We start from the raw sequence: 21,861 nt of genomic DNA, 5'->3' as shown, positions 1-21,861 counted from the left end.
TTTTAATAACCCCTTCCCACTGCACCAAAAAAACGGGTAACACCCACTAACATCCGGCATTTGTCACCAGTGGGAAAGGAAAGTCCCGGGTCTCAGTCCCGGGTGAAATGCACCGGCAATAGACCCGGGTTTTAATCGGCTCCACCTCCGATCAGCTCTGATGTGAACAGGACGCCCGGGTGGACCCGCTCATTCTGGCCCCTCTACCTGGGCAATGCGACGCGCGTTGAAATCTCGTGAGCTGGCACATACAGTAAATAGACAGGAATATCCGTGTATCATTCCATCATTTCAGATCCCATTTACAATCCAAAATCAGAAGTTATTGACTTCTTTCCGCATGGGGGGCCGTGAAAAGTTGTGAGTGTGGGGATCGCACCGCGGGGAGCACGGCTGAGAACCCCCCCACGCTCGCCGCCGCCGAAGGAGCGGCGCTCCATGCTGCTTCTACTGCGGTGCACGGCTCAAAATACTTTTTTTTTCAAGTTTTACAGTTTCATGTCGTTGTTTGTTTAAGTTGCTGTCTCCTCCACTGTTTTGCTCCCAATCGCGCTGGCACCATGACAACGCCCCTTTTCCGACGTGTTTGTGACGTTGAACGTGACGCACCGGAAATAAAACGGTGTTTCTCTTGCCAGTGGGAAAGGTGTCAATCCCCGTTTTTCAGCAGGTTGACCCGGGTTTAAAAAACTAATTTTGGAATAACATGCATCAAATCCACCCTGTCTGAAAACGGGCTGTTCCAGTGGGAGGAACCACCCTCCCGAGGCCCCTAGTTCTGTGGGCCAATGGGGTTTGAGCATCCGGGCATCCGTTTCGTTTTATTTACTCTGTAAACTTCCACAGATTTCACCTCATCAGTGCACCAAAATCTGAAAAAAATTGAGGCGAGAAATAAGCAATCCAGTTGCTGAATCTTCACTCATATGAGATCTACAAAGGCCTCGTCTAAAAGTTTGTTCCGCCTTTCATCGCGGCGTCCGGAGCAGCGCGGGGCTCGGAGCACCACAGGGTACGGGCTTGGGGCTCTCATTCAGTGAGGGGAACGTGGGAAAATAAAATACAATAAATACGTCTCCGGCTTTGTTTGGAGAAACGCGGAGCTGACCGCGCGCCGCAGCCTGCAGGAGAGCAGCCTAACGTGGACACGCACACGGAAAGAAACAGCAGAATTATCTTTGACATACTTGTATTTCTCTCGTCTGCGGTTCTGCGGCCAGGATGTGTTATACGCTATCGATGCCGTGTTCGGTCCGGTCACACTCCAGACGCGGGTGGAGTCACTCAGATGGAGGGCGGGTATAATTCCAACGTCTCTCAATGCTACGTATTACTGAGAAACGGAGCTGAACGGCTGGTTTTAGGACATGTTTTTGAAGCAGACGGCTCTGCTTGGCAAAAAACTGACTACACTGTCTTATTTCACAGTTTTCGTGAGCAGGCCCACCGGGGACCCGAATGAATGTGCACGAGCACCGTAAAAGTGAGTTTTTTCCTTTCCCGAGCCCCCGTCAACGGGCGAAGCTTGCTTGGCGTCGCCGACGCGCTTCGCAGGGTGCCAGCGAGAGCGAGTGGAAGCCGCGCGGTCGGCCCGAAGCATTTTGGCATTTCGGGCGCTTTTTTCGCAAACCCCGGCGACTGCTGCGCGAGCCGCTCCGAAGCACCGCTCTAACGAGGTCGAGTTGTCGAGGCGGAGAACATTTAACGACCGCAAGTGAATTTCTATTGGTCTTGATTTAGGAGCTTTCCGTCTCCAAGTTCGTAAAACCGTGCTTCAGAGTGAGGGCGGTTGACATTTACGGCGGTCGCTGCACAAAAGGTGCACTGTTCCCCGTGCGCGTGCTTTTTTTTTTTTTTTTTTTAAACAAGTGCGGTGGGTAAATGAGAGAAACCGCTGAGCGTTGTTTTCTACCTGTTTGAGGAGGAGCGACACATCATATGCAGGTGCAACATCCTATCGTGGTTCAACTCTGGAGGTTTCCGGAGAGAACAGCTGCTGCCAAAAACGTGGACTACGAGGGTTACTGTAAGTCGCTTGCTCGCAGCTTTTTGACCAATTCTGCCGTCTGAATGACCGTGATGACCTAATCCCTCGCCAACTTCAAACTGTATGTACTGTACTGTTTGTGGTTCTTGAGTCACAGTTGCAAGCAGTAGTTTTACTCACCCTGGACCTCCGGCATGCTCTGCGTGTCATACTCGCTGCCAATGGGCTCTGAAAAACAAAATATTCGGACGTGTTTATGGTTTTTCTCGGCTTCTCGCTGGCATAAATCACGCTCTGAAATCCTTAAGCTCCATTAACGTGATTAACGGTTCAATTAGGGTGATTTAGCTGCTCTGCTTTTTTGGGCCGATCCATCCAGGGACTGAAACATGACTTCAAGTTCGTTGTGCCGCCAAGGAACCGGTTTTGCCAGAACGACCGCACATCTGCAGCGGTGCCTCGACGGCACCCTCCCTCACTGCTTTGGGGACCTGACGGACCACAGTGCAACATGAAGAGTGGAGGGATATGGAGAAGCGCGCGGGTGTGCGTGTGTGTGTGCGCGCGTGTGTGTGTTGAGCAAGGCAGGCTGACTAGTCACATTAGGACGTTTCCATTGACTTCTGCTTCCAGAAGCTTGCCAGCGCGTGTGTCTGTGTGTGAACGTTTATGCTTGTTGAATGGACTGTAAACGTGTGTCTCCAAGTAGATTTACGCGTTGGCGGCTTTGAAACGGGGCCAGAGGGTGTGTGTTAAAGTGTGTTTCACAACTTTGGGTGGGATCTCTTTGCAGAGTCTGTGCACTATATTCATATTATGTGCAGTTCTTTAGGGATAGAAGGATTTGCGCTCTCTCTCTCTCTCTCTCTCTCTCTCTGTCTCTCTCTCTCTCTCGTCTCCATGGTTGCGTGCGCTCAGCCAGCCAGCCAACAACCGGATCACCCAGAAATGCACATTTCCAGGCACAGAATTGCAAGACATGTGACCGGACGCCCACGCGGCCAACCGTCTCGCTCCGCACCCCTCTCCGCGATCCTCCGGGGTGACTCAGCGACGGGAGGACCTTCGCCGCGTCTCCATATATTTCACTGGGCCCGCGACGCCATGACCTCACTCGGCGGCGTCCTGTTTATTATAAAGCTGAAAAATGTGTCACGGCTAATGCGACGCGTTTCAAAGGCTTGCTTCGCGGACCCACGGGCGTAGCCAAAGGACGGCGCCCTGACACGAAAAGGCAGAGAGATACACAGTTGACATGGCTCCGGGGACGCTCGGTGCGTCAGACTTTAAACACCTGCAAACAAACATAAACAAGGCCCTTTCGGCCGCAAACATCAGCCCCTCACATCTACGGCGGATCACGGCCGCCTCCCACGCCGCTGTGAGCAACATGTGCTGCACCGACAAGGGCGCCAGTTAGCTGAGGACAGAGCGCTGGCGGCGCGGCTCTGAGTCGCTCTGTGCACAGCTGGGAGAAGCCAAAACCGGGAAAAACTGAGAGGAAGGACCAGATGAAATCCCTCTGTCGGATTTGGCAGCTTCGTGAGGAGGACATAGTGTCTGAAAGCCTCGGGAGGGAGACGCAGAAACTTTTCATTCATCGGATATTTATGACCCTACTCTTTACATTGTACTGTATATATATATTATTACCTTTTTGGATTGTTAAATATATTTTTTTTTTGATTGTTGTATATTTTCTAGATTCAATTATATTTTCCTCTTACGCTTTTCCTCTTTACGTCTGGCACAGCCGTGGCATTTCTGTTTTTCCGCTTTTAACGCTGTGCAAATCCTCAAACTAAAACCTTCGTGTCGTGCGGCCCTCGTCGTGATCTTTCAGTCTTCCTGAGATTTTGCAGCTTGATCGGAAACGCTGTCGAATCATTGCCGCGTCCCTTTGACGGAGTACGCAGCCGCCGCGTCACCCTGAAGCCTTTCATTTTACCGCGGCCTTCTGAATGCAAGCTCAAACAGATTTCTAGCAAATGGACCGGCTATGGCATCATCCGAGGGCTCGGGCAGGAAGGAGGGCAGATGGAACTGCCATAAAGCCGTCGTGGCGCTGTGATCCCGATTTCGATATCCGGAATCTTAACCTTTTCCATATGGGGGAGCGTTTGCTGAACCCGAACCCGCTTTGCACCGACTGGTACCGGTTCAAGCACCCAGCCCCCTGCTCAAAGGCACGTCGACAAATCTTCACGAGAGAAGTGTTGAGCTCTGCTCTGTGTTGAGTTTTTCGCTTGTGCGTAAGCGTTTCGCACAGGTTTTACCATGAAGTAGTAGTTTCTTAATGAATATGATGTGTTGATGAAGGAGTGACCGCTGACGCTGACTTGAGTAAAATAATAGGTTTATTACAAGAACAGCATCAGACTCGACTTGCCATAGACGTCTCGGAGAGAACCGAGCCGGATGGATTCTCTGTCGAATGAAACTCAGGCAGGTGCTTTTATGCTAAACCGGAGACAACGTTGACCATCTGATTCCCCTACATAGGTCACCGTTCACATTTTCACCTCCCTTCACCCCTGGCACCGTCTGTTAATAATTATCTTATACAATGTCTATCTTGGGATGCCACTCATTCCAAGACACCTCAAAGTGCAGGGTTTTAAAACACCCAAAATACACTATTCACTCCAATCAGTCCTTGTTATTGTAAATGATATTATACTGGGTATATCCTAGATGATTTTCCACATAAAAATAAAGTTTTGCCTTCCGGACGAAAAGCTAAAAAAAATGTACAGGCATTGCAGTTCACATCACAATTTTGCGTTAATATCCAAAATAGCAGCCGGATTGACACGCGGACAGTGAGACTGTCTCGGTTCCTCACCTTGAAGGTCGTTTGGGGAGACGCTGTGATCTCCACTCTGCCTCTTGAACAGCGACCGCATCACCTTGGCGCTGCCAAAGCGCTTGAAGCGCGCGCGCACGTTGTCGTGGTACCACTCCAAGGTGCCAATCTTGAGCACCCTACGTAACACAGAGGGAGGGGGGAGAAAGACGCTACGGTTTTGAAACGCTTCGCGCCGCGGACAGTATTTACTCACAACAAACACAGATAAACTTCAGACATGAAAAATCCCAAGGCACAACGATGGACGTCTGTTCGTGTGCAGAGCGGGAATTTCTGGATTTGGACAATGATCAGACAAGTTAGTTTGTCAGGATCAGCAGCTCTGTCCAGTCCAACGATTACAACCCAAGATCAACATAAAATGTGACGCTTTTTTTTTTTTTTTTTTTTTTTTTTTTTAATTCTTGTAGATATTGCTGAATGGACCACCTGATGCGCGTGGAACCTCTCGTGGGTTACCTGTGTTCACATGGCGCACATGCAGATAGAAGGAATTCAAAAAGGGGCTTTCACTGTGAGTCTGCCATCCAGGGCCGCACGAAACACGACACATCTGGCCATCCATGTCGATACCGTCTACATTACCTGGCCATGTGGCAGGGATCGCACACCCAGCCCTGCTCCTTCCTGTTGTAGCGGCTGCAGGCCTTGCAGGTGAACAGTTGGCAGTCCAGACACTGGCGCTTGCTGTTGACCAGGAACTTGAAGGGTTGGAGGCAGCGGATGCAGTGCGACTCGGTCAGGCTGGTCTGTTTGCCCAGCAGCACTGTCTTGGTGTCCTCCTTCTCGATTTTGGTCTTCAGTTCACTGCGAAGGACACGGCGGGCGCAACATAAAGTTATGCGTTGCAGGACGAGCGAAGGGATGGTACAACTGCATGAAGCAAGTTGCAGACATCGCGGCCGGATGTCCTTTAAACTGCAGTCTGTCTAATGGCCGATCAATGGAAGTCAATGGAAAAAGAAGAAACTTCTCAATGGAAGCACAGTATCGAAACATTTTTCCACAACACTTAAGACTCAACAATATTAGTTGACTTCTTCAAATGGGTTTCTGAGTTGTCATTTTGAAGAGTATTGCTCCATGAAGAGGATATTAAGGCTTACAGAGAGGTATATCTGGGGGCATGATTGCCTTGATTGACAGATCTCTTGTTCCTGTTCAATCACAAGTTGGGAGAGTAAATAGCATCATGTTGGCAACTTATATATATATATATATATATATATATAGTCAATGGTCAGATTAAGGTCTCTGTTCCCAGGTTACAAATGGATGTCCTTCCAATAGGGGTTATACTCTTATCTTCAGTCTAAAAGACTCTTCAGCCCCATCCTCGTACATGGTAACACTTAATGCTATGCTCATCCCTGGTGCTTGAAACCCTAAATGTTAATGAAGTTTTGCGGCGGCCTGAACATAAAATCCACAAAGCACACGTAGAAATAAAGCAAAATAAAAAGAACAAAGGCCAGTTTCCATGAGGTCGGCCAATTTCCTCTCCCTCCCTTTATGCATGGCTGCAGAGAGGATCATTCAGCCAAGCTCCTGTGAAAACATCTCCAAAGCATCTTGTGGTGGACCAAGTGGCGTGGTTAAGCGGCGGCTGCAGACAGTGGCGCGCCTCTCTTCCCGGGGCCATACAGCTGTACCAAATCGGCCGTATTAGAGCCCAAGCGGTGCTGATTGGTCCGGGGAAGGAAGTTTTCTTTGGGCTCGGCGGCGTGCAGGAGCCCAGCCGCAGCGCCAGGAGCCCGATAAGCCAGCATCCGTCCGGGGCCCTGGTGAATTATTATCATTATAATTGTTTATCGTTTTGGCCAGCGTTCCCCTCAGTTTGCATTGTTAAAATAAAGCCTACGAGCCTCACGCTTTAAATAAACTCACGCCAAACGGCGTTGATCCGGTCCTCGCTGTCTGCCTCCTCCATCCCACCCTGAGAAGTGTCCACCCGGCCACACATTCAATATGTGGTTATTTATGCGACACGTCTTCTGTTTTCATGACGAGTAGAAATAATATAATAACGTCATCTTAGTTGTTTATAATGCGTTAATATTTTGGACTTTTTGACCCATGACTACGTATTCACTCGAAGCAGCCCTTGGTGTCTTGATACGGGTAAGATAGACAAAAATCTAATTTCCCAATTAAGCTGGAGCACATCTTTGAGGACAGAAGTTCCCCTGATTACATACAGTACGTGTCTTTTTTAGCAGCCTCGCCCTCTGTGAAACCCAAATGACGATCACAACTGAATATAATCAATATGAACTTTGCTGCGCTCTCTATATGATGTCACATAGTGTCTTCAAGTCTGACTTGGAGTAGAAAACAAGTCTAAAGACGTTGCCTTTCGATTTCTCACTGACCGTGGTCACCTCTCTATCATTATATCTCCCTCTAGAATCCCCGAGGCTCGGCTATTATCACATATGCAGGAGCCCACAGACCACTCTTATGGAACCACTGCTGGGAGACATTGTCTAAAAATGAGCCATGAGATCTTCCAGAGAGTAATCACAAGATGGAAGATGTCGCCACATCCACACATGGCTTCACTATCTGGAGAACGTGTTGATTTGTTGTCCTGCAATTTTTTATTATTTTTTTTATGTAGGAAAAACTTCTATGGATAATTATAGGGGAAATTGGAGAAAAAACTCAAAACTCTTGCTTGGGCACTTAACATTTGGTACAACTTTTGAATATATTTTTCACACAAAAAATATCTACACAGATGTAACATAACATAGGAATTCAAACTTAACTTGTGACCAAATAATAGGATGAATTTTAATCTTCTCCTAAATGGTATTCACTGTGTGACGCCTATGATCTGTTTATGTGCAGAAATTGCAAAAAACGTCTGGAAAATCAAAAGTATGTGATTTCAATTATTTTAATGTACTTCAATGTGTTCATTCGTTCATTCAAGTTTCCAGCTGTAGTTTCCTATCAGTAAACTCTTATAGCAAAGGAGCTCTTTTTCTGAAAATCTTTAAAAATGTTTAATCCAACTGCAAGTGGCAATGATCCGTAAAACAAATGTATGAAATAAGATATGAATATATCAACTTTGCAAGGATATAGGGACGCTCAGCAAGGGTTGTGGATGCTCCAAATTTTCCTTAGAGATTGTGATTTGTGACACTCAAACGTGGGGCGAATGTGAGACTGGACTTGAACCGCAGTCTGTGGTGCAGCACGGCAGCAGCGCTCCGCATCGTGTCGCCGTGCAGCCCACACGTCAACTCGATTGGGGTAAAATGTTGTTTATCCTGTAATTTTCTCATTGCAGCATGGTGCTGAGGGCAGCGGAGGGAAAAGCTTACATAGCAGCGCCCAGTTTGCGTGAAGTCTGGTCACTGTTTTTTTTTCTTTTGCCTTTTTTTTTTTTTCCCCCCTGAGTCATGCTTCTCCCGTCATGCCCGGCTCTCAGGGATGTAAGAAACAGTGAACCTTCCAAAAAAACAACCCCATAACCTTTCCAGGGTATAGTTCGGCAGCTGCTAGGCATTAGAGATTTAAAAGAATTATCTGTTAATTCTGCTCTCCTCTGAAAAATCTAATCCTCAAATCCTGCATCCTGCCATCCTTCTATGATTTGAAGGAAGAGGATATCTGGGCTTGGGATGCGTTCCAACATGGCTGCAAGTGGCTGTCAAAGGTCAATAACTGAGAAGGCTCAACGGCAGCTCGGCAGTTAAATATAACTGCAGTCTGAAAACAGTGGGGTGTGGTGGGAAATGCTGAAACATCGGCGTAATGGTTTAGAAGAGCAAGTAAACAACTTGCAATGGTAATTGCAAAAACAAGATAGCTGAACAGATTGCAGACAAAAACAGATGACTCATGCGTATTTGGCACAATTTCCTGCTATGTCCCGGTGCTGAATCACTTGAGGCACCCACGATCTGAACTGCAGAATCACGCATGCTGGTGTCATCACCTGCTCAACATTTCCTCCCTTTTCTCTAACATGTTTAAGGGATAATTACATATACATTTTTCTTTCTTTTTCTTTTTTTTTGGGGGGTTGAGACAAGAAGTATAAAGTAGCATAGTAGTATTGTGGTATTAAGACAAGATCAGATTTCATCCTCACTCAACAATGTGCGGAGATGAGGTTAACTTGACGGAGCATTGTGGTTTGTTTTACGGCATAGTCAGATTGTACCTGTGACCTGAGTTTGACTGTCAAACCATCATGTATGAGCTCTCATGATTGATTTGATTTGATCAATTGATGATTGAGTTGGCACAGTCCTGTAAATGACACCTGACATAACCGCGAACAACCTCTCTTCGGTATAAAGCCCTCCTCATCAGTAGCAGGGGTAGACTGGTCAGAGCACTTCTTTGGAGCAGCCCTGAATCTTTCTCTTTGTTCTGCAGAACAAATATCTTTAACGTTCTCAGTTTTGTTTTCCGGTAGCGGGCAGATTAACCTCACTCACCGCGCAGGAGAAACTCTCCAACAGTCACTAAACAGAGTCGGGTTTTTGAGTCACTCGAGTGACCGGGTGGGTCGCCCAGAGCTTGGGGGATCCCCCACCGGCCCCAGCGCCCATAGAGCATGTGCACCGGAGACTTCCGCCGGCCGAGGAGTGCTAAAATAATTGAATCGTGCGGCTCTTCTGGACTTTCCAAATGTTATCGGGACGAACAGATCGAATGCTAATAGTGAGATAAGCGATGTTGCGGGGGCTGTGAAGCTCAAAGAAAATTTTCCTCCGTTTTTACGAAAAGATGCTTTACAGAAAAATGCTTCCTGGGCGCCTGTCGGACGCGGTTGTAATTGAGCGGTTTGACCACTATGTCAAATTGTCTTCAAAGCCTGAGGGTCTTCCTCAGAAGAAGCACACAAACCAATCGGAGCTTCTCTCGTTGACTCATGACTCTCACGAGTCAGAGCTGCTCAACCGGAGTTGAAAGCCGGGCATCAAGTCATCCGGTCACTCGCTGGCGCCCGATGAAGCGACGGGTTCCACCCACTGCCTGTGCCCACTGATTCACATCATCCAGGACACCAGTTTGCAACAGGAGAATTGGAATAAAAGACTGAAACACCAAGAGTTCTCAAAAGCGAAACCCTTATTTTAAATTTAAATTAAAATTGTATTCATTTTTTTTTATGATCCATCACAATCAAGTCATAGTAAACTATTTAAAAGGGACAAATTACAATTCATGGACGATTACCGACTGTCACTGTAGCACATGGAACTAGTGGGTGAGTGAGTGACTTTGTGCATGCCGAGTCAGGCCTTCAGCTTTGGGCCGGTCAGCTCAGGACCAACCAGCTCAGGGCAGAGGGTGGGGCTCCGGCCTGAGAGCGCGAGTACTGAGTTGAAACAAGCGCCCAAGTGGTTTCTTCTCTCACAGGACTGTGTTAACACAGAAATAAACTTCATAGATTTCCACAAATACAGTTTATATAAGAGTTGCACAATACTGTGAGTGTCACACTGCGTAGTTCAGTGGTTCTCAACCTTTTGGGAACAATGTGCCACCTCTGACCACGTCAAAGCACTAAAGTACCAGCCACCGCCGGCCATCCCACCAAAAAAATCTCAATGGCCGTCGTGGGTGAACACATGCATCTCTAATCTGAAATCTCTCACCATGGCACTTGACTATAGATTTCTTCAAAATCCATCCACAATATGCATCTCAACACGACTAAAAAGAAGAATTAAAAGTAAATTTCAGACTTACCTCTCGACAGCTCTCACATGCACATACAAATAATCAACATTTTTCCAACCGTGATATATTGATTTTTGATAACAAATGTTTAACTACGTTAGAGGTAAGTCACAGCATGAAGTCAGAACTACAATGTTATTCTGAACCGAGATACCGTGTTTAAAATGACCTGTTTATTGTTTACATTTTTAAATGTAAAAATAATAGAATAATTGAGGAAAATCATTTCGGATAACACTGGACTGGAGAGTTTACTCGAAAAAATAGACATTTTGGACAAATAAGTGTTTGCCAGTCAGTCAAAAACACTACTAAAACACACACACAAACGCACGCGCGCGTGCGCACACACACACACACACACACACACACTTACTTATCTATCTATCTATCTATTTAGAACTTCTACACTGTGTGACGTGCTGGGACTTGTACTCTGCATGACGTGCCAACTCTTCTACTCTGCATGACGTGCCAGGACATCTACTCTGTGTGACATGCTGGGACTTCAACTCTGCATGACGTGCCAACTCTTCTACTCTGCGTGACGTGCCGGGACTTATACTCTGCGTGACGTGCCGGGAGTTCTTCCTTGTGTGACGTGCCGGGACTTCTACTCTGCGTGACGTGCCGGGACTTCTACCCTTTGTGACGTGCCGGGACTTCTACTCTGTGAGGTAGGTACTGGAGGTAAGTTAAGGGAAGTTTCATTTAGGAGGATTTAAATGTGTATTTACTACAACACAGACAATTAATTCTATTATATAATTATGGAACCCAGAATCGCAATTGTGGCGCCGCCCCTTGCGGCCGCCTGGGCAAGCGCCTCGTATCGGTTTTAGCATTTTTAAATTTTTTTAGAGCTTATTGTGCATAATCACCGGGTGTTTCACTGCATATATGGATGACCATATGTATATGTATGTGACAAATAACCTCTTGAATCTTGAATCTTGAATCTTGTGTAGCTCCCCCTTGTGCGGCCAAAACAGTTCCGACCCATCGAGTTATGAACCTCCCATTTCTCAGTGAAATTCTTGAAACGACAGTTTACAAACAATTACACTTATCCACTCATAATATCTACGGTGGTTTACAAAGCTAGGAGTATGGGGGATTAGGAATTTGCTAAACCAACCAAAAAGGATTTTGAGCCTCATGCTTTTAAAAGGAAAAAAAATGTGGGGGCATATCACAGATGGACGGGGAAGCTGTTCCAACGCATGGGAGCATGAAAACAGAAAGCTGCTCTGCCGGCTTCAGTATTAACTCTTGGAATCCGAGGACCGGCTCGGAGCTGACCAGCACGCTAGAAATATAATTTGGTGCCAGGCCAGCCAGAGCTTTGTAAAACATCATATTATTAGTGTATAAGTCATAGCGTAATTGTTTCAATGATTTTTACTGAGAAATGGGAGGTTATTATAGAGTCAGTGTGGTCAAGCTTTTTACCGCTCGGGAGGAAAGCGCACGATCTAGGACAGAACGAGGAGTGATTGGATCATTCGCTCGCTGTTTTCAGATTATCACTGGAGGCCCGAGGGCAAACCCGGCATCAAGCAGAGGTCCCCAGGGACAGACGGAGACAGTTTTAACCCGAGAAGAAAACAACATTATTATTGCACTGCAAGTTGTTTGTTAAATAGATGAATAAATAATTGTACAACAGTGGGTAAGTGGTAGTGACGTGTGATGTCAGAGTCCTCGCTCCGTGTACATGTGTATGGAATAAAGGTTTGTACACAGCTGAATCAAGGCATCACTCCAGGTTACTGAGGGGATCATTTCTGCCTGACCAGGGTCACTGATCATTGTTTTTGGCCCTTCCTCTTCACCTGGAAGTATGGAGGTCCTGAAGGGTGGAAAGGTCACAGCCCATGGATCTCTGCTGCTCTGAGGACCTGTCGAGTAGGATCCCGGACGTTGAGGCGCCCATACCAGACACGCACTCTTAGTGGGTTTTTATATACTCTTTATTGGCGTGTTTTTTTTTCCATTATTGACTTAATGCTATGTGTTCCTCGCTGATGTCCTGAAGTGTAAGCTTGGGTAACTTTTAATTACAGTCATTTAAATCGTTTAAATCGCTGGGGTTGATCTGACCCCAAACATAAATTATGTCTGTTTATATAAACATAACTACTACGTGCCCGTTCGAAATGTAAGATTTTCTAAGACGTTATAATGGCATAGTTTAACAAAATGTCAACGATTCAGTGCAGTGCTCCAAGGTGGGAGATGATACTGTCGGTTAAAGTCTCACGCTGATGAAAGACGCTCTTTGTGACTCGGTCGCAGAGCCCTGAAGCCGCGCCCCCTCGCCGGCTCGCTGTTCGCTGTTTCGTGAAAGTTTATTGATATTACACATGTCGCGTGTGCCAATTGCACCAATTCGACACTGCACGTCCCTGGGTCCCCAACAGTACACCTGCCAAGTGTGAAGTACATCTGATCAACGGTTGTCGAGATAATTGAAGGACATACAAACAGACAGATAGACAGACAGACAGACTGACGGACAGATTCCCTCCTCTGTAGTTAGATAGTTAGAAGAGAGCTGGGTTAATTTTGAGGACGCAATAATAGTCACTGCTTTCATCAGAAGCTCACAGGGTCTTCCCCTTTCTCTTAAGAATTTTTTTCTAAGAAATTGTTTAATAAATTAATTTGATTTAAAAATAACATCAAACATTTCAAAGAATTGGCAAAGACCATGAACAACTTATTGAATTTACTTCATAATGGCCCATTTTGGAGAGTCAATTGACTTTTTAAATATATTTCTAATGAATAAAAGTTGCAAATAAAGCAACATGATGAAGAACAACAGACGCTGCTGAGTGCCTCTTGCAGTTTTGTCTGGCTCTGGGTACTCTTGAAATTGGGTACCTTTAGGGGTGTGTGTGTGTGTGTGTGTGTGTGTGTGTGTGTGTGTGTGTGTGTGTTTGTGGGTGCAGGGCCAGTGCTTCCTATAGGTGACTCCCCTGTGCATCCCCGTGCCGTGTTCCTCCAAATAAGGAAAATAAAAAAACAAACATTGTGTTTTTATTTTTAGAAGTATTTGCAGTATAATATTTTACTCCTGCATGACGGTGCATAACCCCCCCAAACAGATTGCCGAACGTGCGGTAAACTTAAGGACCCTGGTTTGTGGGGTTTTCAAAATGTGGTCACCCTACATAGCATACCTTGAAAACTTGAGTTTTAATAGGCGACTTTTTGGTCAGTCCTAATTTTTTGCATTTTGTAATCTGGATAACTTTTCTCACAGATGAATGTAGTGTCCAGATTTATAACTAGTCCGGTAGCTGTTACATCAACCAATAGGTTTGGTGGTTTGCGTGAACAGGGCGGGGCGGGATGGAGTCATTTCCCGGCCTGAATTATTGTTTCTGTCCGGCCCTGCCGGAGGATGTATTTCCCTAATTTCACAGGAGCTTGGCAGCCTTGCATTGACACACAGTTAGTGTGCCTTTAACATGTACTGTATGCGTGAGCAAGGGCATAACAATGAAAAAAATAAACAAGTACACAGTATAGAAAATTAAGGGGAATTACCAAGAATGAAGTAAATGTGTGTCCTCAGAATCCCTTTTTCCCCTCGTTTTTTGACCAAAACCAACAACTGTGGTGATTCTTGTTGAACTGTCTGTTTGGAATCCTGCTGTGGGAGCCAGAAACTCACTTAGGCCCAGACATTTATCAAGACCCGACTAATTGTATGTTTCCATGTATGGTGATCCCCCTCTCCACGCTCATGCACAAAATCCCGTTTCTCTTCATTACCTTTTTGTCTCTATACCTGAATCACCCCCAAAGTTTTCTGCGAAAGACTTGGTTCTTTAAATCAACTTTTCTTTTTCCATTCGCGTCCACATTGCACCCCATAAAACTGTCTTTTTGATTGTTTTCCTTTTTTTATTTAATTTTTTTTAGCTCAAGACATTTGACATGTTTCCAGTCTGGATGGCTCATGTGAGGAGGATGGAGAGAAACGAAAACCGAGACAGATTAATGAAAGAACAGATAGACAGTCAGGCACTCAGACAGGGAGGAACAGTAGACGTCGAACACAGAGAGAGAGAGAACTTAAAAAAATGATAGAGGGACAAAGAGAGGGAGAGGGAGAGAGAGAGACAGGAAAAAAAAAACAGAGACAGATAGACTCGAGGAGGAAAGGAGCGGATTATAAAGGCTAAAACCATAAAATAATGCTTTCCAGAGGGAATAAACAGCGGGCCAATCAGATCCATCCCGGCGCGCCGTTTTTTTTTTTTTTCCATTTCCCTTGTTGTCGATCGGTTACATCTTTCATATAACCTCATATTATGGAAATCTGTCATCGCAACGTTCTCCTGCGTTCTCCTGCAAAAATGTTGCGTTCCACCAATATACATTTATGTGGCGGGAACAATGCTTTTCGGTTAAATACTCATTGACCTACGTAATGCTTCTGGGGATTAACGAAACTGATTATAACTAATTAGCGTCGCTCCTCGGCGCTAACTCCGCGGGGGAGGTCTGTTCCCCGGCCTCCGCGGCAGCTGGGGAAGGTGCGACAAATCGAAGGAATGCAAACCCCCCCACCCTCCGTCGGCAAAGTTCGCGGATACCTCTGAAGGGCTCCCAGGAACGGACACGGGGAGCTTGCGTCGGGCAGAACACATGCGTCTGAGTTTCATTATTTGCCCCGAACGACGATCAAAAAGGAGAACGCGCTCGCCCCCGGAGCTACGGTCCAGGAACAAACTTCCTCTGTTTTTTCCCCAAAACAAAATGTGTTTTGTCAGGGGAAATACAAAAAGAAAAAAAAAAGAAAAGGAATAAATAAAATACATTTGCAGCACGGGGCATATGTCGAACACATGCTCGAATAAAAACGGGAGAACAGAGACTCACGGCAATCTCTGCCGAGGTCGCCCTCTTTCAGTCCTCTCTTATTCTCTCTCCCTCTCTTATTATATAATGACATCATATAGGCTCTTTGTCCGATCACACGTGGGAATCATAACGCGGCAAAGATGGTGCGGAAGTGGCTTTGTTCCTTCGGAGAGGCGACAACAAGGTCACGATTGTTCCCAAAACATGTCATTTTCTTTTTTACGATCCGACGTTGTCCGCGGCACTCGCGGCGCGAAAGCAGGCGTGACCGCGCCGCGACGTGAACCGCGCCAATACGAATCGACGCCTATTTATAGGCTCCCGGGATCTGGGACGAGACGTGCGATTGCGCAGGGGCGGAGGAGGAGGAGGAGGAGGAGGAGGAGGAGAAGGGGTCGCCGGGATGGAAAAAACAAACAAAAAAAAAAAGACGGGGGGGTGGGGGGGGTAGTCTTTGCGTGGGGCTAAAAAAAGGAAGAAGAAAAAAAGATGAGAGAGAGAGGGAGAAGGCGAGAGAGAAAGAGAGCGAGAGAGAGTAAAGTAAAAGCAGAGTTTGTCTTCTAATTTGGCCGTATCCAAGTGGAAATTTGCCTCCATGACTTAGTTCTCTATTACAAAGGAAACTTTTTTTTTTTTTTTTTTTCATCCCACACAAACTCAGACACATACACACACACACACACACACACACACGCACAGACACACTGGGCTCGCCCGTGGCCTGCAGATGGTCTGCTTCTCCATCCGGCGAAAAAACACAAACCGCAGTACGCGATAGTGATCGCAGGAATTTGTCATGACGGGGTTTAAAAAGTGTTCATTCAGTTTGTAAGGAATACAATCACACACAGAGGTTTCCCTGTGCTCGGCCATCGTTTGGCGGGGGCATATCATCCGATTTTGGCGTTTTTAATCGCCCGTCGTCTGGGTCACGCCTGCCTCGCCTGCGTTTCTGTTTATCTGGATCGGGGAATTCTCGCCTCGGGACGCGTCCGTCGTTTCACGAAACACACTCTCGATGCGAGTTTTGAAAAGTTTGACTCCGTTCGGAGACGAGGGAGGACTTCCTGAATCGCGGACGGGGAGTCAGGAGGGCCGCCTCGGCTCGGAGCTGCGGATCCAATTCCCACGAGAGCCGTTGAAAATGTGTCAGAATCGCGCGGTGGGTTGATCGGTCACATTCAGTATGGATTATGCCACATGCCTTGACCTTATTTTCCACGTTCAATTTAATCCTCCGTCATTATTATCACTTCACAAGTCGAGTTCACTCTCTCTCTCTCTCTCTCACTCGCCCACTAATTGAATCGAAACCCGTCGGAGGGGCTTGCTGGGCTGGGGATCGCATGCCGGACTCGCTGCTCACGGCATTTTTCGGATGGAGCTGGCCTCAGTGAATGCCTGTTTGTGCCCGTCCGCGGTCACCAAAGTTACGGACAAAACAAAACTCTCTCTGCGGAGTGACTCCCCGACGCCGGAGCCGTCGCAGGGATTCGTTGCGTCGCCATTAAATTTGTCCTCTGAGCAAGGCACCGAAGGTTTGGCAGCTCCGGCAATTCCAGTCCGGGAGGGTAAATGTGGGAGACCTCTCGCTTGTAATGACTCCCAGACGGATTACGCTGTGTCAAAAGGTCAACCTGTCTGCCTTTTTTTCGATTAATTCGGCATGAAAAGATTGTAATCTGAGACAGTACGCTATCAGTGCACGTGCCGGTCTGCGCCGACGGATCCATACAAAATTGTTTGCACGGAGTTAAGGAGCACTGCGTTCTAGATGATGCATTCATATTCTATTAAAGCAGTTTGAGCGAACAGGGAGCACAAACCAGGACGGCCTATCAGCTGTGATAAATATAGCCCTAAAGAAACATATTATGCATCATGAACATCGAATGAAAGTGGGCAATGATCAAATTACGGCCTCTAGGGTCACCATCTGGACGGCTCGAGAAAGACTTTAAAACAGGAATAGAAGTAATTATGTTTGTGAGGCAGAGTATTACCAGAGTCACAAGAACTTTATATGGCTTTCAGAAAATATGAGATATACCGAAAAAGACTAAATCCAGTAAAACTGCAACGTATGCCACGTACAATGTTATGCACAGTGTGTTCAGTGTGTCAAATTCTGACAAGCCAATATGTGTTAAAAGCACAAACAATGTGATTTCCCTCTGTCGTTGGCCCTACAGAGTCACAGCTTCTATCTTTTTCTTCCAGTATCTCGCTGACGTCCAACACCACTATTCAATGTATTTGAGGAGAAAACCACGACTATGTCTTAAATGCAGCTGTGGTTATGATAAATGAATAGACAAACATAGTAAATGAACTGACAAACATCATAAGGCAGATGTTGAATGAGCCAAATCAGCTTTCTGCTCTCTCTCTCTCTCTCTCTCTCTCTCTCTCTCTCTCTCTCTCTCTCTCTCTCTCTCCCCCTGTGTCAGAGTCCTGCCCGCCCCAGATATCTCCCATTTCCTGGGAGACATGTGACGGGCAGAGCCTCAGCTCTGAGTCAGGAGAAAACCATCTGCTGTTGACATTCGGCCCATTTCCGACCGGCCTCGCTTAACCTGAATCCAGGGCAAAAGGAGACATGACATGTTTCCATTCGGTAAGTTAATTTACGAAGACATGAATATCGTGAATAACACAAAAATAACACAAGATCTTGTTCGCCAGAAGCCGAAAGCGAAACTCACTCCGACAGCTTCAGCAACCATTCGGTCGGACTAGGTAGCCCACAGGAAAGATAGGCTGGACGTTTAAAAAACATATAGGTGTGTGATTTCTCCACGTCCATTGCGAAGGCTGCAGAGAGGATCGGTGCCAATTGATGCTGAAAGGAGAAAGCGATTATCCGCAGAAGTCACCAAATGCAAAAGGTCAACAGGAATCGGCCAATTACCTGCCATTACATGCGGAACAGATCATGTGATTGGAAAAAAAACACTGATCATGTGATAGCTGGCACGCCGTGGAATGCAAGTGGACTACAGTAGTTAAGCCCAGGCCGACATGTCACGGTGCATTGAACTAACTGCTGAAAAAAACATCAGCCGTGTGGGCCTGGTTCAGGGTGGTAACGTACCAGGGGTGGTAATGTTTGACAGTACGTGCACACAACGATACTGTGCAAGTTCTTGAAGGAATTAAGTTTTCACGTTGTGTTCTTTATCCACCGCCAACGAGGGGATAACTACGCGTTGCTTGAACAAAGCACCGCTGCAGTGTTTTGTTGAGCCTGAGCAGAAGTTTTTGGGGCTTATTTTGGAAGAATCTGTCGAAATTTCAAGGCCAAACATGGCTCAAAACAGAACCGTAACATCATTATAGTTCTAGCAGATGTGATCTCTCCAGCCCGGGCTCACGCTTTTTCGTGCTCATAGTCAAAAAAATGAATTGTCGTGGAGCATGATTGTCCAAGTTTTTCGTGCAATGCAGAACAAAATTTAAACCAATTATTTTTATTAAAAACAAAATAAAAAAAATCAGATTATATTCCATTTTGAATGTGAACCCTCTTGGAATCCACGCTTGGCACCCGGCTGTCATGGCAGGGTTGGATATTTTTTCACTTTATGGGAGAACAAAACCCATCACATTTTTGGAAATGTCTCATCTTGTAGGTTAACTTACAGTATGCACGTTTGAGAAATCCCAGTGGACTCTAAACTGAGATAATGACCTTTTAACCCTGACCAAGGGTCACCTTTGAAGCCCTATATCTCAGTAATTAAAAAAGTTACCAAAATAAGGTCAACTGACAAATAATCTCTTGAACTTGAACTTGAACTTGAACTGTTTTGGAGAGCTCTGGACAAAACAGTTCAAGTTGTGTCAATAGGGGGCGCCACTTAAAATGGTCGAACATATTGTTCAGGTCTTTTGCAAATTACATACACTATATGTAAATTCTGACAACACAGGTATATTCCCCGCCAAATTAACCCCTAGAAACACATGCATGTCATTTTTCATTCATACCTTCTTTTCATTTTTAGGTTAATGATAATACAACTACTTTATTCATGAGGGAGTTGCATCAAGATGCATTAAAAGTGGCACAGAATTGTCGTTTGTAGAAGCCACAAGTCTATATGATATCAACCTTTTTTCAATCAAAAAATATTTTATTCGCAATTTCATGGAGAAGTACTACACTACCCATAAAAAGTGTAACAGCGGCATCTCTGATTGGTGGAGCCCGCTGTTACCATGGAAATGTTTACCACACTGGCTGATAGGTAAAAATGCGCGCAAACGCTGATATTTTTATCCAATTAAATTGTATCTATGAGGGAAATTCATACCGAAGGTATGACCTTAAATCCGTATTCTCACCCATTCTGAATTTAATAGACCATTCAATAGAGAAAAAGCGAAGCCAGTATCCCACTTTTATTTCATGCTAGTCAGAAAGAAATATAAACCAATACATTTAAAATTTTAGATTAGATTCATTTTTCGCAACTATGAGCACGAAAAAGCGTGAAACCGGATTGGTTCAACCACATATATTTTATCCTGTTATGGGGATGTGACCTGCGCATCTTCAATGAGGTTTGGATACTATCTACTGCACTATGTTCTTATGTTTCTATAGTATGCTAAGTGTCGTGATTTTATTGGTTCTCTATTTGAGTGCACAAAGACAAATTCCCAGGTCGATGGTGAATTTCATCAATTCAAATTCCTCGGCCATGGTAAATAACCAGCGGTTGAAGTGGACCACCTACATCCTTCCATCTCGCCTTCCAGAGGGGGTGATAACCCCGAGGACTCCCGTGAATTTCCCATTGTCAGCGGGGCCGAATGTTTCACTAAGTGAGTGAACCGTAGTTTGCGAAACCTAAATTCCACTGGCCACGGTTTGATTTCCGTACATGCCGCTCGTTTTAGAGTGGGGATCTCGCAGGTCCTGTGAATAAGTAGATGTTTGACCTTTCATTAAAAAAAAAAAAACTTCAAAAGGTCTGCAACATCATAAAAATGACGGTCCACCTCTCAAATCTCAATTGAACCCCCTGGCAAATAACGTATCGAATCCTGAATCCTAAAAGAGCCAAGGGAGGGAGCGTGAGGCCAGCTATGACGGCAGTAACCAAACTCAATATTAAAATTCAGCAACAGCAGCAGCATTTAGTATCGTAAGGCTGCGCTCTCTGCAGGAAATAGCTCACGGGCTGATCTCTGTCTGAGATGAATAGGAGAGTGAGACGTACCCGAGCCTGTCGTCCTCCTTCTTCCTGAGGTCAAAGTCTCGCTGGACGACGTCCCACACATGCTTGGCCTCAGCGTCCGTGAGCTTGGACAGGTCCAGCTTCTTCCCCATGGCGGTGCCAGGCATCATGGTGACCGCGGTGCCCGTGGCGCGGCACGCTGGATCAATAACAACACAGAAGTTTAAACATGTTTGAGGGATAATCGCAAAAATGGATATTGCAGAGCAAACTCAATTCTGAGCCCAGAAATACAAGAACAAAAGATGAAACAACTGAAAGAGACAAATGGGCTGTAATGTTCAAGGGGAATAACAGTCATAGGAAGGCAGTAAAGAAAACTGGTAATTCCATAAATTACCTGTTCTTTAGTACAGCATTTATGGTGATTGGATGAAGGATATGTGTGGTGTTTGGTTATCCAAAGGAAGGTTTTCTTTCTTTCTTTTTTTATTTCTTTCTTTCATTGTTTTATTCTTTCTTTCTTTCTTTCTTTCTTTCTTTCTTTCTTTCTTTTTTGTTTGCACATTTTTTCCATTCTTCCAACAATAATCCCCTACCCTAAGCATATAAATGGCTATAATGTTTTATTAGCCTCATTAAGTCAATGGTAAATCAAGATTTTGAATGAAACTGGTTAAGGTTAACTGGTTAAGACTGAAAGTCCATGTATCAAAGTATATATATATATATATAAATGTGTGTGTGTGTATATATATATATATATATAAATGTGTTTGTGTGTGTGTGTGTGTGTATATATATATATATATATAGTATATAGACTATATACATATATGTGTATATATATGTATGTATTCTGTATGTGTATACAGAATATCTATCCAAATTTTCCTTTCCTCAATACTATTTGTTCAACAATTACGTGCGTGTGTTTTACACGCTGATATGGAGTTTAGTGGAAATTCTAATCTCCTTCTTACGCACAATCTCCAGACGTTATGAGTGAAAGATCACGACACCGAGTGATAAAACCTTCCCACGCGACGTTAAAAAAGGTTCAGCTCGTCTCGTTAATACGAACCTGGCCGCTGCTCCTCCGACCGCTCATCGCCACCATTTCTTACTCATTTGATATTCAAACAGAACTTCTCATGCGTTTCCACGACTTTCTTTTTTTTTTTATTTTATTGCAACAACTGCGGGAGTAAATTGAATCACTCGCA

The 21,861-nt window shown here is 45.3% G+C and overlaps 1 protein-coding gene across 1 annotated transcript in view; it reads right to left on the bottom strand.

Annotated features, from left to right (window-relative positions):
• The window catches only part of mlphb (melanophilin b), a gene marked incomplete at both ends in the record, with an annotated part of 38,509 nt that extends 17,704 nt beyond the window's left edge, over positions 1-20,805 (bottom strand). Inside the window, 4 exons of the mRNA XM_080018899.1 lie at positions 2,168-2,215; positions 4,833-4,972; positions 5,442-5,663; positions 20,678-20,805. Coding sequence (XP_079875025.1) covers positions 2,168-2,215; positions 4,833-4,972; positions 5,442-5,663; positions 20,678-20,805 — 538 coding nt within the window. The remainder of the gene's footprint in view (positions 1-2,167; positions 2,216-4,832; positions 4,973-5,441; positions 5,664-20,677) is intronic.
• Positions 20,806-21,861: the final 1,056 nt, after the last annotated feature.

This window comes from Zeus faber (assembly GCF_960531495.2).
Source record: "Zeus faber genome assembly, chromosome: 18".
Lineage (NCBI taxonomy): Eukaryota > Metazoa > Chordata > Actinopteri > Zeiformes > Zeidae > Zeus > Zeus faber.
The sequence above is the reverse complement of the archived record's forward strand: the minus strand, read 5'-3'. Positions and strand labels throughout refer to the sequence as shown.